Consider the following 19,909-nt stretch of genomic DNA (forward strand, 5'->3'; position numbering starts at 1 on the left):
CGTGCAACCATTTCTATCTAGTTCAAAAATATTTTCCCACCCTAAAAGAAAACCCTGTACCCGCTGAGCAGTCAGTCCCCACTTGCCCCTCCCCCAGCACCTGGCAACCACCAATTCACCTTCTGTCTCTATGGATTCGCCTTTTCTAGATATTTCATAGAAATAGAATCATACCATATGTGGCCTTTTGTACCTGGCTTCTTTCACCCAGTGTCATTTAAAAAAAAAAGACTTTATTTATTTGAGAAAGAGTGTGAGTGAGAGAGTGAGTGAGAGTGAGAGAACATGATTGCGGGGTGGGGAGGGGAGAGGTGAGGAGGGACAGAGGCAAAGGGAGAAGCAGGCTCCCGCTGAGCAGGGAGCCCCACACAAAATTCGATCCCAGGACCCCAGGATCATGACCTGAGCCAAAGGGAGATGCTTAACCAACTGAGCCCCCCACCTGCCCCTCAGCGTCCCATTTTCAAGGTTCATCCACATCATAGCATGTGTCAATACCCCTGCCTCTTTCTGACTGAGTAATATCCCGCCCGTTGTTTGTATCCTATGAATGACGACTGGCTGGTAGCCTCATTTATGGGCCTACAACGGGCCAGACTCTTCGCAGGTTCTTCTCTTACATCATTTTTTTTATTCCGCTGATTTGTACCTCAGTGGCTCCCACAGTGCAAATGAGGAAGCTCCCACAGTGCAAATGAGGGTGACAATGCCCTTCCCAAAGGTCATATAGCTGGTTTGTGGTCAAACCAGGGCTAGGACCCTGGTAGGGTTTCCATTCCCAGGGACCGAGAGGGCTTGAGAAAACTGGGCAAGAGCGCAGTGGCCAGAAGGCCAGAAGAACCCCTGCCGAGGAAGATCACCAACCTGGGGTAGGACAGGGGCCCGCACCGTACAACTTCTCCCCTTCCAGCCGCCTCCCTGCAGCCCCTTCTCCTGGGCCTCCCACACCCAACCTCCACCCCAGCTGGGGGCAGTACCTTCCTGACCAACAGGATTTGCCTGCCTTCACCTTAGGCCCCTTGTCTCTGGCCCCCCACGACAAAAGCTGGGGCATCCGGGGTCAACTGCAGCACAGGCCCAAGGCCCTAACTGAATGCTCTGAGGTAACCACCATTTTACCTTGATTCTCTACTTTGCTCTACTCCTGTCCCTCCGCAGAGACCTGGTCAGCCTTCCTCAGCCCTGACTCTTCTATCCTCTAGCACCAGCCTGGGCCTCACCTCCGCTCCCACACCCTGCGTGGGAACGACAACCCAGCAGAGCTGCTTCTGGTCTTTGTCCAGACAGCATATGGTCTAGGGAGGTGCAGAATCGAGGTCGTTTTGCCCCAGAAGCTTCCTGTACCCTGACCAATCCCAGTTTTGTTCCAAATGGGTTATGGGAGTCAAGGCAACTCCATAGCCACATTGCTTACAGTGCGTCGTCCCCCACCCCATACACACGCACGCACACACACACACACACACACCCCTTCCTCCTCCCCACTCTTCATTCTGTCCCTAAAAACTGGACCCCCCTCTGCTGTCCCTGTTCCACCCCACTCAATCCTCCCACCTGCTATGAGAGAGCCCTCCAAGGAAGAGAGGTAATGACTTAGAGTTTCAGTAGCGTCTCCAGGAGCCTGGGGGACAGAGGTGGCTTGCAGTTGGAGGGACGGTGGCGAGGCTCTGTGCTGCAGAAATCAGCCCTTCAGCCACCCCAAAGGCTTCTCGCTGGTTGAGAACACGGTAGCCCACCACAGTCCTCGCCTGGCTGGAGGCTCTTTAGATCTGTCCAGGTCTTCTCTTTGTCTTCCTCCCTAAGGTTTTACCAGGTGGTGCCTTGGAGAGATGACAGAGGGGCAAGGCAACCCGGTTCTCTATCAGGGCTTGGTAATTCCTCACAAGGTCCTTGCTCAGAGGTACGCTAGGCAGCCGGGCCAGTTTTAGCACCTTCTCCTGGTAATGAGGCAGAGGGTTCGGGCAGGGCCAGCCCCTGGCAAAATCATTGGGAAGTGGGTTGGGCATGAGCTGGAGGCCTCGGGGCTCAAACCTTCCACCAGCTGAGATGTGCCGGTACCTGTTGGGGGAAAGGGGTGTGCAGAGAACAGAGAGGTCAAAGGAGAGGTGGGGGCATGGTGGGAGAAGTAAGAAGGGAAAGCATGATGCTTTTCTCATAGCTTAATAAAAGTATTTTCACAATAGTACAAAGGTAAGCCCCCCAATTTATAATTCTTCATGTTCCTCTCAAAAGAAAATGTTTTGGAAACCCTTAGTATTAAACATCAAATCATGATTAAAAATTCCACAGACTTGGGGCGCTGGGCTGGCTCAGTCGGGAGAGCATCTGACCCTTGATCTTGGGGTTGTGAGTTCAAGCCTCATGTTGGGTGTAGAGATTACTTTTAAAAAATTCTGTAGGCTTTTTAAAAAATCAGAATTATTTCGAATTATGATAATGATAAAATGCCAACTAGTCAAGGTCCCAAGCTAATATCATTCAAAGTAAGGAAGGATCATCATTGGGATCCTGGTGTGTTTTTTTGTTTGTTTGTTTTGGTTTGGTTTTGAGAGAGAGAGAGTGCAAACGAGGGGAGGGGCAGAGGGAGAGGGAGAGGGAGAGAATCCCAAGCAGACTCCGCACTCAGTGCGAAGCTCAGCTCAGGGCTGGATCTCACAACCACGAGATCATGACCTTAGCGAAAACCAAGAGTCGGACCTCAACTGACTGAGCCACCCAGGCGCCCCAAGCAGGGGGATCCCGTTATATTCTGATAGCGGTAAAGGCTGACCAACTGTTGCCATTAACGTCAGTGCCGTAAGAAAATAATGCGTTTATGCCCTGAAAGCTTATTTGTCATGCACATCTTGAGACCGAGGTATAAAGCCCTGTTTGGCTAACATTTTTCTGTTACTCTAACACAAGCTTGAGAGTGATCGGGCTGTAGGGAATCCCTCTGTGTCTCTTCCGTATTGGATATTGGTCTATGTCAGAGAGCGTGCACCCCGTGTGTGGCTTTAGGATGGTGAAATTATGTTGTTTAGATGGTCAGTCTCCCATTCTTTTTACATATTATCTGTATATCATTATCCAGATGCTAACTGTCCCTCAGCCCCATGTCCTGTGCCAAGGCAGTGCCGGCAGGAAGTAGAGAACGCCGTTCAAGTGCCCCTTCTCATCCCTGGTGAGCATGAGGACATCCAAGAAGCCTTCTTGCTCTGACCAGCTGCCCTAGGACACCTGGTCTGATGGCTCCCTCTTCTACAGGCCTGTAGCGTTAGGTTCAATAGAGTCTCTATTGAGTTTTTATTTTTATTTATTTTTTTTAAAGATTTTTAAATTTATTTATGTGACAGAGAGACAGCCAGTGAGAGAGGGAACACAGCAGGGGAGTGGGAGAGGAAGAAGCGGGCTCCCAGCGGAGGAGCCCGACGTGGGTCTCGATCCCGGAACGCCGGGATCACGCCCTGAGCCGAAGGCAGACGCCCAACGACTGCGCTACCCAGGCGCCCCAGAGACTGACTTTTTAAAAAACAATGGTTAAGCATCTACCTTGGGCTCCGGTCATGACCTCAGGGTCCTGGGATCGAGGGGAGCCTGCTTCTCCCTCTCCCTCTGCCCCCTCCTCCCGCTCCCACTTGTGTTCTCTCTCTGTCTCTCTCTCAAATAAATAAAATCTTTAAAAATAAAATCAAATAAAAAACCAACGGTCGAATGGGGCAAATTTCCTGTGCTTCCACATGCTTTGCAGCTCGTCCCTCAGATATCCCCGTTTGCTGTCTTTGGTTTACATCAGACATACTCAAGCCTGGCTGCACATTAGAATCACTCCTCTGGAGCTTTTTAAAAATCCCTGTGCTCAGGCAGCCCACCCCTCAGCCCAGCTAAGTTGGAATCTCATGGGTGGGGCTCAAACCTCAGCATTTTTTAAAGAGGCCCAGGTGATTGCGACGTGCTACTGGAGCTGATAATGGCTGGGTTTAGGTATACGTGCTCTATTTCTCAGCAATGTCATGGGCATCTTGAAGCTTAGACCTGTCTGAAGCCCTTTCTGGGTCTCTCACGCTCAAAATGTGCCCTCTCGCCGATCTAGAGACTTTTTAAAAAAAAGATTTATTTATTTTAGAGGGAGAGAGGGAGAGAGCGAGCAAGCATGAGTAGGGGGAGGGGCAGAGGGCGAGGGAGAGAGAATCCACATGCCATGCTGAGGGCAGAGCCTGACGTGGGGCTGGACGCGGGGCTCGGCCCCAGGGCCCTGAGATCACGACCCCAGCTGAAACCGAGAGTGGTGCTTAACCAACTGAGTCACCCAGGCACCCCTGATCTAGTGACATTTTAAAATGTATTTTAACCCCTTCCAGAACTGCTCAAAAGGACGACAGGGCAGGATGGGCCCTTCCTCTCACCGTTCTGTCTCGCTCCCACTGGTGAACTTGTACAAGTTCTTCAAGGGTCACCTCAAGCGCCATGTCCTCCATGAACAGCAAAACCTTGTGTGGGACTCCTTCATTCCTGGCTCCCAGGACTGGGCCTCCAGCAGCAAACAGAGGGAAACAAGGACCCTCCTCTCACGGGGACGACGTATTAATGACACCATACTGAGCCCCCTCTCCATGCCACACACCATGCCTTTTCATCTTCCAACAACCCTGCAAGGTACCAGGTACATCTCCAATACGTACTGGGGAAAGCGAGGCTCAGAGAAAGTCAAGGTGGCGTAGCAAGTTTGTGATGGAGCTGGGGAGATTGCTACCCAGACCTGAGCCCATGCAGCTTCTGCCCTCACGCACATTCACTGTAGGTTGGGCATGGCGTGCAGCTCTTTTGATGGATAATTGTGTTTTTCTTATGCTGCCTTTATAGAATGTTACATCAAATCAAAAGTAGCTGTGAACACTTCTGACTTCCCGTCAGGCAAGAGGGAAAATGGTTGGGAATGCAGATCCAGAACTGCACTCGAACCCCAGCTCTGCCACTTTCCTGGCCATATGGACTTGGGCGACATAGGGGACTTCCCAGTGTCAGATGCCCCATCTGTAAAATGGGGTTGCTAGTAATAGTTTCTCTTCGGGGTAGTGGGAGGTGATAAATAATATAGCTCAAGTGATTACAACATCTGGCACTATCATTTCACTGAAGTTTATTTTTATTGTTATTTGGGGGGGGGCGATCTAAGTCTCATCACCTTTGTATGCCTAGTGTTAGTTAGCACATACTCGCAATCAACAACCCGTCCTGCAAGCCAAAGCCCTGAAGAATCTTCTCTCAAAATCACCAACTGGTGGCATTTTTTGAAAAGCTTAAAAATCTCCACAGCCTCCTCTCCAACCCCTCACTGCTTCTGTTAATGCCCTTGGGGTTGGAATTTGAGATATTCTATCCTTATTCCCTGCCCCCTTTCCTGCCTTATCGCCTCGGAAACTGGACCCAGTAGGGAAATAACTGTGCTGTGCGTTCCCAAGTTCCCACGGCGGGCGGTGGGCGGGGAGGGAGAGCAGCAGGCCGCTCCATTAACCCCTTTTGCATTCCTGTCTCTGCTCAGACCGGTCAACCCTCATCCCCTTCAAGCTTTCTGAGGCCCTCCTACCCTTCCAGCCTTCACCTGGTTTCTGCGCAAAGCCTTCGTGGGGGGACGCTCCCGCCCATAGCAACCCCTCCCTCCTCTGCATTTCTGTAATAACACCTGTTTTTTGTATAGTGCTTTCCTATCTCCATTAACCCATTTTATCTTCTCCCATCGAGTGGTGTTTACTGTCCGCATTTTATCAGTGATGGAATTGGGTCCGGAAGAACTAAACAGTTTGCCAAGTCTGGACTTTAATCCAAACCTCTGACTCCAGCTCTCAGCTCTTTCCACTAGTAATTGCTATTCTTACAACACTCACTGTCTGTGTTACACTTTGGACACGTAGTGTGCGTGGGGTTGTTTTGTTAGCCGCCTCTCCGAGCCTGTAGGTAGGTATCTGCCTTTCCTAAGCGCCCTGGGGGAAGGAACAGAGTTACATTTGTCTGGACCCCCAGGGCCCAGCAGGTATTAAGCACCTAGATGTATCCCTGGCATTCTAGTTAAATGGTTAAGCGACCTCCCCTGGCTGTCCTTCCCTTGCCTCCACACCTTCCTTCCAGCTACCTTCAGGACTGATGCCCAAAGGCGGAGGCCTAGAGTACCGAGGTAGACATCAGAAACAGGGACCAGAGAGAGGGAGGGCCACCTAAACAGGAGTAGGTTGGGTAAGCACCCCCCTCCCCGCCACGAGGAAGGAGCTCCTCTTACTTCTTGAAGTTCTTTGGGGGCAGGATGTTGCCCTTGGCGTCGAGGGGAGGTGCCCTCGCTTCGCTCCTCAGCTTGAGTTTGTCCAGCTCTCTCAACTCCCGCACCGTCCTGACACGCACCTGGTTCTTCCTGTTCTCGTCCACAAAGATGGGAGTGCCGCAGATGAAGGTCAGGAAGCTGTTTGGACCCATCCAGGAGGGAGGGGGGATGGGGGGCTCTGCCGGGGGGCAGCCGTGGGCCCTGGTGTCCGTCAGCCAGCGCCACACGTTGCTATCGTAGGGCCTGTCGGGCCTGGTGGGGAAGGTGGCGGGCAGACGGCCCACATCCAGCCACGTGTGAAAGCCCCAGGTGTGCTGGGTGGCGTCCTTCCAAGGGTGGACGAGTCGGCGGCGCACCTCGGACTTGACCTCCGTGCAGGGCGGCGGCTTCAGGGCCAGCCGGTGGTGGGCCTGCGGGGTGAAGCCGGGCCACTCCCAGGACTCACTGGGGAGGAGGAACTCACGTTGAGCCCACGTTTGGTGGGTCAGCAGGGGCTCGCTGGCATGGGCCATCTAGGGAGAGACAAAAGGGAGCCTGGGGGACCACTGCCTCTCTCTTCCAGGAGTGGCTGCAGAGACGACAAGAGACCCCGGATTCTCATTGGGACTGTGGTGGCCTGGCCGAAAACCATGTCTCCATTCCTGCCCTGCCGTCAGAAGCTCTGTCTGCTCTGTAGAAGTCCCCTGGGTTTCTCACCTTCTGCTCTCTCTCCATCCGTGAGGTTAGATTTCCCACCCCCTCTCCTCAGCTTCTGTCTCCCTGCCCTTCACTCCTTACCTTACCGGTCCTCTCCACTCTGGCTGCCCCCCGCTCCTGCCAGGAACTGGTGAGGGGAAATGCCCCTTCCCAAGCAACACGGAGAAGGAAAATCTCCCTCCAGAGAATGCAGCCCAGGGGCTCTTCTCTCCCGGACTCATCCTGTTACTTGTTTCTTTGTCATCAGGGCAGTTCCCTCACTTCTCATCCAAACACAATCAAGTATGGAAAACATCTAGAAGGCTGGTTCCTTCCCTTTCCTGTGTCCCACCTCTCGTGAAATAAACAGTAGCAGATATGTATTGACACTGTGCTAAACACATCCACAACTCAATTAACCCTCATAACCCTATGAGCAAATGCTGTTACTCTCCCATCTCAGGGATGCAAAAAGCAAGACACAATGAGGGTAAATAATTCACCCAGGGTCGCTGGGTCAGAGAGTGGCAGAGCTGGGACTTGAGCCATCTGCCTACGCTACTCAAAACACCTCTCCCTCCTTTCCACCCTAGGACTTTATTGATTCCCAAAAACTTACCTGTCTCTTGGGCCCACTCCGCTGTCATTTCTCCAAGACCACCCCAGTAGGTGGGGCTGGGACATGTAACCAGGCATCTCCTATTCTCTGAGTTCTGTGTTCACAATACCATAGGATTAAGAGAGGAGGATGGTAGGAGAGCTCTGGGCCAAATCTACTGGCCAGAAGAAAGTATGGCCCACCCCAGGGGAACAGCCCTTAGCCCAGCAGGGTGCAAACAGATAGGCTGTGGAGATGGGGCCCCACCTCGTACCTGCAAGAAAGGTTTTTGGACATGAGGTGGATCATTCCGCCCCCTTGGTTGTCTTTGTGGGCTACTGGCCATCCCTCTTGTGGGCCTGATTGCCAGGAGGGGCTGCTTTGTAGGGAAGACTTTCCTGGCAGCATTGTTTGCTGTTGGGGTTGCTATGGTGATGCTTCCTGGATGGTGACGCAGGAGGAGGCCCTTACCTCCCCCCTCGGAGGGCTCTTCAGTCCCTTGGGACCTGGCTGCCTTTCAGGTGATACAGGCAGGGGATAGAACTTACATGTTTTTAGCAAAAGATGGTAACCAGAGGGGCTTCCGGGAGGGACTTGCCTAGGAGGGCAGGGAGAGAAAAGCAGGGCAGGCTGGCTTCCAGGCTCTGGATGTGGGGGAGGTCATGAGGCACCTAATAACTGCCCATCCTTCCCTACTGCTCTGGGAGGGGTGAGCCCTGCCCCTCTGTAGGCCTTTCCTTACAGGGAGTGCTAAGAGGCCAAGTTAGCCATCAGGTTCAGAGGTTCTGGGAAATACGCCAGTTTCTGCCCTCGAAAGGTGGTGTGCCTGTGCAGGATGTGGGAGGAAGCCTGGGCCAAAGCCCTTAGCACTCTCCTTCACGTGTTTCTTCGTGCTGGCTTCAGGCCTTACCGCTTCCCTGTTACCATTGTCTCCTGCTTCTTCTCCAGCCCCTCCTTATGCCTCAGGGACCAGATACCGACACGCCACAGAGACCACACTTCCACCCTGGATTTTATTGACAGTTAATGGTAGTGTTCTTGAGCTGGCGCACATGCATGCGGTCAGCTAGGGCCTAGGTGGCTCTTTGCAAAGCTGAGGTGCGAGCTAAGGAAGCTAGGCAGGGCAGGGCCCTTTCAGTCTTCTCAAGCCTTGGGCCAAGTTCTTGGCAATGGCTAGTCTCTCTGGCATGATTAGGGACGTTATCAGAGAAACGTCTCATGGGAGCACATCTGGGTACCCACACTCTTCGCTTCAGATGCATCCATTTTCCCACCCCCAATTCAACTCTTGACCCATTACGAGAGACTTTTTTCTTGGGATTTCTTCTTGCAGGAACACTGACTTGGAAACATGGGAAGGTGGGAGGGAGGGGCAGTAAGAGGGACCCTAGGAAGCAGATCTGCTCATCTGGGTGCCTACAGTAAAGAGCCCTTGAGGCAGGTGTCCTGGGTCTGGAAGAAACCGTGCACTGCAGGTCCTCCCTTCTCTAGGAATTAAAAGCAAGGAACAGAAGCAAACTGAAACCCCTTGTCATCCTACCCACCTTCTGGCAGTCTCTAGATAATGATCTAAGGAAATAAGCTTACATTTATAATTAGAGGATAATTTGGAGAATATACACTATTTACAAGGGCCAGCCTGCAAGGAGCAGGGAAGTTGGGAGACTGCTGGGCACAGGTGTAAACAGGCTGGGCAGCTCCTAATCTCTTCACCCTTGTTTTTGCTGTTCCCACCCTTCAGCTCCTAGCAGGGAGAGTGAGGAACCAAATTCTCTTGGGGAGCATTGGTGGCACAGTGACCGGTCACCAGGCTCTCGCTGCTTGCAGAGGGCTCAGTAGTGGCCGTGGCGTGACCAGGCGAAGTGGAGCTAGAGGAGTGGACGGTCCCTGCCTCTGTCCTCACTCTAGATGATGCTGGGATGGCCCAGCCAGACGAGCTCCTGGAACTGTGGAGGGCTCGGGCAGCAAGGGTAAGGTCGGGCCTCTACCGCAGCTCAGGGATGAACTGAGCCCAGTTGATGCTGTCAGGGCCTAGAGGGTCCTCCTCTAGGCCAGGAAAGCTGATGTCCAGCAGGATCTTGCTGAGGCTGTCATTCATCGTGTCCAGAACCAGGCCTTCTGTCAGAGAACGGTTGGCTGAAAGGCTGGCCACCTCTGGCCCAGGGGAGTCTGGCTTGGGGACTTCCATATCTGAGGGGGAAGAGGTGCTGAAGGGGTCGGGGTCAGAGGTGAGGTCAAAGGGCTCCGAATTGAGGAGCTCTCGGGGTGAGTCAAAGAGGGGGATACTTTTCAGCGGGGTGGTACTAAAATCCGTCAGCCCCAGGGAATCAGGCAAGGGGCCAAAGGCAGCCTGGGGGGGTTGCACTGGGCTGAAATCCAGCCCCCCTACTTTGGCTGGGGGTGTGAGCCTCCAGGATTCAGGGGTCACGGGGAGGACAGATTTGCTTGGGGTGGAGGAGATGGGCAGCGTCTCCTTAATGGGTGTCTTAAAAGGTCCTCCCTCCTCCTGGGAGTAGCCAAGCTGGGAGGCAGGCTCAGAGGACTCTGCGGGCAAAGGGAGCTCTGTGGCTCGCTGGGAAGTCCCAGGGCCTTCGGAGAAGAGCAGCTCGGGCTCATCCAGACAAGGAGGCAGGAGGTGCTGTTTCCTTCGAGACCGGCTCATCTCCCTCCCCTCCCTTCGTTTAATCACGAGCATTTCCGAGACACACCGGGCTGGGGACTTGAGCCCACCGTAGGACTTCTTGGGCCTTGGAGTGGGAGAGTGGGATGAACCCTCCCAGGAGTGAGACGATTCCTCTTTGACAGACGGGCATGGCGAGGGCCACTCCTCCAAGGGCGGGCTCTCTACTTTGATGGGTCTCCCCAAGGGCGGCATTTCCTCCCCAGGCTGGGGTTCTTCCTCCTTGATGGACTGAACTGGAAGCAGAGGAGACAGCCCTTCTCCAAGCAGGAGTTTGTCCTCTTGCATGGGCCCCGTGGCAGGCAGAGGGGCCACCCCCTCCTCGGCTAGCAGCACCTGAAAGGAAAGCAGGGGTGCGGTGAGAGGGGGCTCGCCAGGCCTTGACATTCACCCCAGTCACCAGGCGGGACACAAGATTATGACTAAAATAAGCCACATGCTGGTACTGATCCTTTTTGGTCTTTTTAAAGTCTTACGAACTATGAAATATGAGAATATATGAGGAAGGTGGTAGTTCAATTCTGGGAGTAAAAGGCAGAACGCTGTTTTAATATGGTGCTGGTACAATCAGTACCCAGCTGAGAGACCATAAAATTGGATGCCTGTTTCATACCATATACAAAGACTTCAACAGAAAAATTAAAACCATACGAATCCTGAAAGAGAATCTAGGAGACTACATGTACAATCTGAGGGTGGGGGGCGACCTTCTTAAGCAAGACTGGAAACCCAGAAGCTGTAAAAGAGAAGAGAGACATAGTTGACTATATAAAAACTTAAAATCTTACTGTGGCAAGAGATTCCATAAACAAAGAGACAAACAATAGAAGTAAAAAATATCTTCAGCACCAAAGACAGAGGTTAATATTTTAATAACAAAGAACTTTCACATATTATTATCAAAACCCCATAGAAAGATGGGCCATGCCCCTACATAACTATGGTAAACCATTCCAAGTGACCCAACGTAAGGAGAAGGTACTCACACTTACTGATAAGCAAAGAAAGATAAAATGAAACAAGGAGATATCATTTACACATAGCAGATGGGCAAATATTTAAAAGACTATTAATACCAATTGCTGGCAAAGATGTAGGTCTTGTCACATATTGCTGGTAGAAATGTAAATTATTGTATAGTTTTTTGGAAACCAATATCTAGCAAGTTTTAATAAAATAGAAAACATCTTTCCACTGGGCAATCTCACATCTGGTTTTCTAGCCCACAGAAATAAAAGCACTTGTAAGAAAGGTACCTGCAAAGATATTTATTGCCGTGTTGTTTGTAGGGCAAAAAACCCAGAAACAAAATGTACCCATAAAAGTGGAATGGCTGGAAAATTTATGGCCTAGCCACAGGGTGGAATATTACGTGACCATTAAGAAATAAGGAATTCGAGCCCATGCCGAGTGACTTGGAAGAACTTGCCTGTGGCAGGAGAGTGTAGTGTGATCCCATTTTGAATGTTCTGGGTGTTGTATGTACGTACGTAAAATGGTTATGGCTGGGCGTGTATGTCTAGCGCGTGAAGAGCAGGGATACGTGATAAAAGCAAGCACACTACATCGTCAGCACAGGGCATCACGGGCAGCAGGGGATGTGAGTGAAGGTGGGGGAGGGAAGGCAGAAGGGGGGAGATGCATTAGAGCAAAAACAGTATATGTGCGACAGTCACATGGATACATTTAGGTAAAATTACATATGGTGGTATGTACAATTTCATGTATATTTAAAAAATTTTTTTTCAATTAAAAAAAAAGTAAAGCAAACCCAAGTCTTTCTAAACTCCAGAGCCTACGCTATTTCCATCTCTATGAAGGAGGCAAGGGGGCCCTTTTCTCTGCTTTGTTATCAGTCGGCTCTTGCTCACAAATCCTCTACAGAGTTAAGTCCAGACTTGGTAGCCCATCACGAAATGGTCTTAACTTAACCCTCCTCACCTTCTCCTCAGGCTAGGCCGCTGACGCTCAACCAGGGCGCTATCCCCACCCTCCCACCCCCTAGGGGACATTTGGCAATGTCGGGACACATTCTAATTGTCACCCTGGAGGATGCTCTTGGCATCTAGTGGGGAGATAAGGGACGCTGCTAAAGATCCCTCAGTGCGTAGGACCGTCCCTCCCTTTCCACCCCCAGCAAAGAATTAGCCAGCCCTGAATGTCAACGGTACGGAGGCTGGGAACCCGAGCTAGACTGACCCAATCATTCTACTGCTGCTAGGTATAAACTGGTATCTCCTGCCTCCATGGCATTGCCCATTAGAATGCTGTTGCCACACCTGTTTGCTTACCCAAATGTAATTCTTACAAACTCATCAGGAATCCATGGGCTTCTGACACCACTTACACCATAATCCAAGTTCCTTTTTAGCTCTTACAATGCTCTTGAATTTTCCTTTGTCATACAAAGGAAAGTGCCTTGTCTACCCAACTAGATTGACAAGCTTCTCAAGGAACACTTAGCGAGTGCTTGCCAACTATAGGTCCAACACTTTAATTGACTGGAGCGTCTCCTCAGAGGAAAATGGAAGCCACTCACCTTGGGGGCGATACGGACTCGCTTGCTGTGGCGGGCAAGCTCTGAGCTCATGAGTGAGGCTGCCAGGGGCAGTGGCACCTTTACCGAGGGCTGCAACACCAGTGACTGGTTCACTGGGAACTGGATGGGTACCAGGTATGAGCTGACCCGTGGTAGCAGTGGCTTCATCTTCCGCCCTAGGAGGACACGGGAGAGATCAGGAGCAGGGGTCCAGGGATACACCCCTTCTCAATCCCAGGAGCTCCACTCTCCTTCTCTGGGCTCAGCGCCCTTCGAGCTGGGCACAGACTCCCGCAGCCTGGTTGTCTAAAATACGCCCCCAGAGCAAGGACTAGCCTGACGCCCACTGTCCCATACTAACGTGCGCCCAGTGGGAGTTCAGTTTTGATGGTCACGTTCCGGCGGAGCTCAGGATTGGGTCGTTTCTGCTGCTGCTTGTGGCAGAGAGGGAGAGAAAGAAACCTGGGTTAATGAGGCAGGGGGAGAAGGCAGGAGAACCCGCCAGCTGCTCCGGTACCGTGCACTGAGCTAACTGGCAGCCCAGAAAGAAAAGGCTGGTCTGGGGTGGACGCAGGTGAGCACTGTCTCCAGAGCCTGGTTGGTGGGAACAGGTGGATGGCACGCAGACATACGATGGCAGGACAGTCCTCCCACCTCATCCATGTGTCCTCACCACCCCCAGGGGTTGCTAAAGCACGGAGTTCTACAAGCAGCAGAGGAAAGCCAGGTAGGAAAGGGAGAGGGAAAACTGCCTCCTGCCAGGCCTACGCCATGCACTTGAGGTTGCTGTCTTGCACGAAGCCCGTGGCACGTCCTCCTGCCACACCCTGCTCTGCTCTGTGCACCTCCATCGTGCCCGTTGCGGGGGAGGAGAAGTGGGCAGGAGCTGGGGGGGGATGAGGTGGTGGCCGTTCATTTCCTTACTGCTGGGAACTCGGGGTGCCCTGCGTTTAGGGCTGGCGGTCACACTGCCACACTGGCTCCCTTCCCCTGTCCACTAAAGCCATGCTGCACAGTGAAAGGAGAACAAGGCCAAGCCCCGAGCCAGGAGGAAAAGAATCTTACTGATTCCAAGTGCTCAGGCGATTGTGGAGACCCTGGGTCCAGTGGCTGGTGGCGGTCAGGCATTGTGGGAGAGAAATGAGATGAAGTTACCACCAACGTGGTCAGTCTGACCGGGTCGGGAGAAACAGCTAGTCCTGTTGGATGCTGAGGGCCACGGGGGACAACTTTCCCTCCCAGGGGAACAGTTACAGCTAGCAGCCGCCTTATGGGCACTCTGAAATCCCCAAACAATCACTTCTGAAAAGATGTTCTGGTGGCTCAGTTTCTGGACTCCAGGCTGAAGAAGGGCTCCTTCAAAGCAAGGGCTTCTAGACTTTCTCTGTAAGAATCACCTGAGAGGCTTGTTTAAAATGCATATTCCTGGGCCCATCCCAGACCCACTGTGTCAGAAGACCCATGAGCGGGGCCTGAGAAGCTGTATTTTAACAAGCATCCCAGGCGATTCTTATCCACAAAGCAGTTAGGGAAACACTGCCTGGGCAAGTCGTCTATTTAGATCAGAGCAGCCCTCCCAGGGCCTGGTCTAGCCCAGAAGTGTGTCATTTGTTGTGTGTCAACCGTATTAATTCAGCTAGTTTTATGCAAGCTGTCTCTGGGCTGGCTGGCTTCTAACTCTGCCCTGCCCAGGTAAGATCATCACAAGAAGGACTTGTTTCCTTTTGAGTTGGACATTATGATGACCAATTCTGGCCCTATTTGGATGGAACCAGGATACTCACCTTGAACACTTGGTCCAACGTCAAGTAGCGATTGGCACTGGGGTGGATAGTCCAGAAGGAGACCTTGCCATTGGCAGATGTCTCCCGAACAAACATGTCATGGAGAGAAAGGTTGTGGCGGATGGAATTCTGCAAGGAGAGAAAGACAACTACTTATCAGCTTCTTTATCTTCTGAGTCATCCGCTTTGACGTTCCCCGAGGAGACATCAGTCTCAGGCCTCCCCCACTGTAGCCAGCAGGGTCCTCACGGTCTTGCCTATTGGCAAGTCTCTCCCTGCAGCTCCACACCAAGGAGCTGGCAAGCTGGGCCACGAAGCCATCAGTCCAATGGCTGGTGGTAAGGAAAAGACCTGGATGGCTGTCAGCGGCTAGGAAAGAGGACTGACACTGTGGACCAATCATAGCAAGACAGGCGAGTGAAGAAACTAAGAAAGTAGGAAATTTCGTTGAAGTAAGAGTGTGAAGAGTTCTATTGTGAGGGCGCCTGGGTGGCTCAGTCGGTTAAGCATCTGCCTTCAGCTCAGGTCATGATCCCAGGGCCCTGGGATCAAGTCCTGCATCAGGCTCCTTGCTCAGCAGGGAGCCTGCTTCTCCCTGTCCCTCTGCCTGCCACTCCCCCCTCTCTCTCACAAATAAATAAAAATCTTTAAAAAAAAAAAAAGAGTTCTGTTATGGAGGAAACAAAACAGAAAACCCCTTGCTTGGAGCTGCGTATCTGTTAGAAGACCAACGCCGTGGCTCTGTCAGTGTAATGTGAGCAACGGCGACTCCAAGGGACCTCAGGGTTCCCACGAGTACAATGAAGAGAAAGCCCCTGCCTTCTGGAGAGGACATGTGACATTAGAGGAGGTGACTCTTGGGTCAGCATGTTTTTTTCATTAAGATCTTTTCATAAAGCTACTCAGTCACTCCAGCTGCCATTCAATATAGCACGAAAGGAGGCTCAGTGCTACCCAGGACAGTCTCTCCAAGACCTCTACCCTTAGGGAGCCCAGGGAGGGACCGATGAAGTGGTTGCAGAGCTCCCGTTGACCATCTTGCCTGGATTTGGCAGGATCAAGTCACATCTGAGATACAATTGTTTACGGTTCTAGCTTTCTTTCCATTTAACTGTTCCTCAGAGCACCAGATGCAAATGGCTGCACATCTGTATGGACAAACTGCTGGGCCAGAGTGCCCTTGGCGTTCATCGCTACGGGTTGTCATGTACCTTCCAGCCTGGCTTGGCAATGTGCTTGAAATAGGGGAAGTGGTCCTCGATCCAAGTATAGATGTCTTTCAAGGTCATGCGCTTCCTCTCGGTGCTATTGATGGCGAACTGTATCATGGCCATGTAAGAATATGGCGGCCGCTCAGACACAGAGTCCTGCCAGGATGCTGATGCTCCCGGGAGCTCGTCGACCTGAGGGTATGAGAAGCCAAAGGCAAGGAGAAAAAGAAATGACGTGGAAGAGTTCATAAGACCTCCCCTGGGCCCCCTCAAAGAACATCCCCTAGAGAAACCTCTTAACCTGCCAAATTGTGCTAGAAACCAACTCATCTGAGACGACTATTCCAGAGAATAAAATTTTAGGATTAGGAAGCACAGCAATGATCTAGTCCAGTCCCTAGACAATGTGGAGACACTTCTCTGTCATTGTTCATTTTGTCGAATACGTTGCTCGTGGAAACCTCTCAGGAAAGTTTGGGTGTACATTAGGATTCTTAAAGCATTGGTTTACACTAAAACCATACTCATTTTTCAGAGTCAAGAGACCCAACGTCTTTGTCCACTTTCTACTGATGTGATGTGAATAAACCCACCACTTTTCAGTGTTTGTATGAGACAGATACTCTCAAGAGTATGGGACAGACAAATGTCTGCAAAGCATACATCTGGCTAAGTCTTAGGCACAGAGCTGATTAGTCACATTTGAAAAAACTGAGCTCTGGGGCACCTGGGTGGCTCAGTCAGTTGAGCATCTGACTCTTGGTTTCAGCTCAGGTCATGATCTCAGGGTTGTGGGATCAAGCCCCGGGTTGGGCTCTGCACTCAGCTCGGAGTCAGCTTGAGATTCTCTCTCTTTCTCTGTCTCCCGCTCCCCCACTCACACACTCTCTCTCTCTGGAATAAATAAATACATCTTTTAAAAAAATAAATAAAAAATGTAAAAACTGAGCTCTAACTTTAGAAAGTGCACAAGTTTTAAGTTTTACTTTTGCACACATCCATGTAAATTTTCACTTTTAAAGCCTGCTGAAATGACTTATTAAGAGTGTATGCAACAATATGGCCACAGTGAAAAACAACCCCAGGCCACATAGTTGGGTCAAATCGAGTTTGATTACCAGGGAAGTATTTAACATTCACACCTAACTCTCTTTATTTGCTATTAACATATCTTCTAATAGAACTATCTTATTAAAAATGCTCTATTCCTTTCATACTGTTGGGCTGCCTCTTTAAGGCTCAAGTGGCTTTCCCAACTAAGATCTCTTCATCATTTCCTGATACCTACTAAGCATCTGCTAAGGGCAGAGTGCTCATGGAATACAGAACGAGCCAGGAGCATCTGCCCTCGAGGGAATTTCACGGATGGGGCAAAAAAGATTCCCGGCAGAAAGGTAGCTCAAACGCTATGCAGAATCGCACTAGCGAAGTGCTAATGCCAGAACTTGGAAACTCTGCTCCACAGGCCACTTGTTCCATTTCCCTTCTTAGAAGCTCCCTGCACCGGCCCTGACTTCCCTAGTGAGAAGTCACCTTTACCTGACCCTGCTCCAGGTGACGATTCTCCTTTTCCTCCATCTCTTGCTTGATGCTGCTGGAGCCCAGTCCATCAGAACTCATCTTTCCGAGCCACTGGATGTTGGTCAAGCTGTTGTCGAGAGTGCAGCCTGCTGCCTCACCGCCAGCTAGAGGGGAAACAATCCAAGATGCCACTTAGCTGCCTGAGCCAGGGCCTGGCAGGCCCATCAAAATCGGTGGTTGGGGAGCGTCTCTCCAAGACCTCTACCCGTAGGGACAGGGAACACATGCTCAATCTGTTGTGGCCCTCAGGTGCTCTGCCCCATTATGGATTTCAGGAGAGATTCAGGAGCCACGCTAAGCCTGAGAGATCAGTCAAGGCAACCTTACCAAAGAGTTATTGCGCAAACAAAGTCACTTTTCCGCCTCGTGCTTCAGTTTTCTCCTTTATTAACATGGAGAAAGATTCCCATTTCCCTGTATGGTCAAGGGGGAAGATAACTAGAAAAAATAAACAAATCCTTTCCTAATACAAAGAAAGTAAGAGAAATGTTAAATTATAATTTGGGCACTTTCAAAGGCACCCAAAGGATCTGGGTCAAGGATTTGGGATGAAGAAAGACAAGACTTTCCCCTGGTTCAGGCTAGGTGCCTGTCTGTTAAGTATCAACGTGATGGACTGCAGTCCTTGCTACCAGAGAGGAAAGGCTGGGCTCCTCACCCCTTTGCCTTGCAGACCACATACCACAGCTCTCCCATCTCTGCCCGGGAAGGGCTCCAGGTGGTCTAGGAAGATTCACATCCCTAGCTGCAGGCTTTGGTCCCAGGGTCTCGGTGACCACTTCTGTCCTCTTGGGATCATTGCTGGTTTGGGCTTGAGGCTGGGGTCCTGGAGGGTGAGTGGGGGCTCCCCCACAGCTGATGAGGATGAATTTGTTGGGCCCACTGCTGCCACTCTCTTTTCCTTTGGCGGTCAATGCTGTGATGATGCTCTGGATATTGGCATTGTTAGGGACGGCCACCACTTGGGTGTTGGGCATGGTGGGGTGGTTAATGATCTTGATCCCAGCTGGAAACTTGCAAGAGTTGGACTCTGCCGCCTCCTTGGGGGCCTGTGCTTGACCAGGCTCTTGTTGGGCAGGGGGCCTCTTAGGTTCCTCTCCTGATGTTTCACCTGGGGCATTTTGAACAGGAAGGGGCAGCCTCCGTCTTTTGAGAATCAGTGGCCGACGGGGGCTGGTTTTCATTATGAATCTGTGCTTTCACTCTCCATTGAGAATCACAAGCACGGGCCCTGGAAAGTGCAAGGAACAGCAGGATATCAGAGATTTGTTAGGCTGAGAAGGAGGAACCGCTAGAAAGAGGCGTTCCCCTTTCCATGACCAAAAGCATGAGCCCATGGGCCCAGGTTAATGATCCCTGGGCCTCTGTAAAGACTTCAGACAATAAGGAGATGAGTTCTATGACAGAAGAAAGCTAAAACTGAAGCATTTCAAAAGGAGAAAGCGGGACTGGGTTGAACGTAGGTCAACATGACCAAAGGTCTTCCAGAAGCCTAAGAATGTTTGGCTACACAAATGAATGGGACAGTTACAAAAATGTGGAAATTTCTATCATTGCTTATTATAATACAGATCCCTTGCAGTGACTCTAGGGACGGGAATGCTGGAATAGGAGGGCATTTGGCAATTTGAGGAGTCCGGACAAGACTCTGATCCCATGATCCATGTTAGGATTGATAATGCCTGTATATTTTTACATCATCTTAGTCTGTAAATAAAAGGATCAGTGCCCACAGGATCAGAGGAGAAGGGCAGATAGCACTATTACTCCCTCGTCGTCATCTCCTACTTCACAAGACCCGAAAGAAAATGGAAACTGCTCTATTCAAGGCCCATGGTGCTATTCATCTCACAGGCTATTACCCTTGTACTGATAAAAGAAAGAGTACACTTTTATTTCACAATTTGCAAAATATTTCTATAGTGACATTTTAATACTTGCGTGTGCTTATTCATATTTTAACTTTCTAAGCATGTTAATCGATTCCTTGACGTCTCTTCCAGAACCAAGGCTATAATCCCTATCTCCTGACCAATAGAGTGTGCTGTCATCAATAGGCTATGGTGGTTTTGTCATGTTAAGGAAAATCGTTTTATCTTTAAAAAAAAAACTGTGTTTGTTGATTTTAATAGATACACGGGATACTCTGCCATCATGTAAAATCATGTAATCCTATTTAAAGGTACTTTGACAGAGAATAGGCTGTGTTAGGACATCCACTGTCTCCTTAAAAATGACTGTCATGGTCCAATGACATTTGCCATCTGCTTAGAGTTCATAGGCTCTCTCCACTCTGCCTCCTCCCTTTCCTTTATAACTTGGTTTCCTCTACTTTCAAATCTCAGTTTTATTTCTACCTCCTAGCTCTTCGGGCCTCCCTCCCTCCACCAATCAGTAAATACTATCATTCCTTCCCCATCCCCAAAAGATATCTTCCTGGTCTAAGGCTTAATTTTGCTTTCAACTCTCTGACCAGTCTCTTCCTATCATTGCCAACAGTTTAATCTAAGCTAGGGGACTTCCAGAGTGACTCCTCTGTCACCACTGCC

The 19,909-nt window shown here is 50.7% G+C and overlaps 2 protein-coding genes and 1 long non-coding RNA gene across 4 annotated transcripts; 1 reads left to right on the plus strand and 2 right to left on the minus strand.

Moving 5' to 3' along the window:
* Positions 1–403: 403 nt before the first annotated feature.
* Positions 404–7,911, minus strand: TEX52 (testis expressed 52). Of its 2 annotated transcripts, none has more exons than XM_008704851.2 (3): positions 7,840–7,911; positions 6,254–6,804; positions 404–2,058 (listed from the first exon to the last, which is right to left on the minus strand). In XM_008704851.2, the coding sequence occupies exons 1-3, from the start codon at positions 7,909–7,911 to the stop codon at positions 1,764–1,766; spliced, it is 918 nt and encodes a 305-aa protein (XP_008703073.2). In that variant the 3' UTR covers positions 404–1,763. The 2 variants fall into 2 exon arrangements, with proteins under 2 accessions (XP_008703073.2, XP_040497966.1); XM_040642032.1 differs by lacking the exon at positions 7,840–7,911 and adding an exon at positions 7,070–7,178.
* Positions 6,343–7,346, plus strand: LOC121105386. Its single transcript, XR_005837816.1, has 2 exons — positions 6,343–6,421; positions 6,855–7,346. It is a non-coding gene; the product is annotated as an uncharacterized LOC121105386 (long non-coding RNA).
* A 648-nt stretch (positions 7,912–8,559) lies between the features above and the next one.
* On the minus strand, positions 8,560–18,563 carry FOXM1 (forkhead box M1). Its single transcript, XM_008704853.2, has 8 exons — positions 18,043–18,563; positions 17,319–17,464; positions 15,780–15,971; positions 14,569–14,697; positions 13,850–13,894; positions 13,146–13,215; positions 12,785–12,960; positions 8,560–10,581 (listed from the first exon to the last, which is right to left on the minus strand). Exons 1-8 carry the CDS (start codon positions 18,542–18,544, stop codon positions 9,550–9,552), a joined length of 2,292 nt encoding a protein of 763 aa, XP_008703075.1. The 5' UTR covers positions 18,545–18,563; the 3' UTR covers positions 8,560–9,549.
* Between the last annotated feature and the right edge of the window lie 1,346 nt (positions 18,564–19,909).

The sequence above is a fragment of the Ursus maritimus genome, unplaced genomic scaffold (genome assembly GCF_017311325.1).
Source record: "Ursus maritimus isolate PB19 unplaced genomic scaffold, ASM1731132v1 scaffold_26, whole genome shotgun sequence".
Lineage (NCBI taxonomy): Eukaryota > Metazoa > Chordata > Mammalia > Carnivora > Ursidae > Ursus > Ursus maritimus.

Bases quoted from the DNA above. Each gene is read 5' to 3' on its own strand.
- TEX52 (XM_008704851.2), bottom strand. From the start codon at position 7,911: ATGGCCAGTAGCCCACAAAGACAACCAAGGGGGCGGAATGATCCACCT. The intron at 6,805-7,839 runs GTACGAGGTGGG...GTCTCTCCCTAG, and splicing joins TCCAAAAACCTTTCTTGCAG to ATGGCCCATGCCAGCGAGCC. The intron at 2,059-6,253 runs GTAAGAGGAGCT...TTCCCCCAACAG, and splicing joins CCCCCAAAGAACTTCAAGAA to GTACCGGCACATCTCAGCTG.
- FOXM1 (XM_008704853.2), bottom strand. From the start codon at position 18,544: ATGAAAACCAGCCCCCGTCGGCCACTGATTCTCAAAAGACGGAGGCTG. The intron at 14,698-15,779 runs GTACATGACAAC...CTCTCCTTGCAG, and splicing joins TTGCCAAGCCAGGCTGGAAG to AATTCCATCCGCCACAACCT. The intron at 12,961-13,145 runs GTTAGTATGGGA...GTGTCCTCCTAG, and splicing joins TGAACTCCCACTGGGCGCAC to GGCGGAAGATGAAGCCACTG.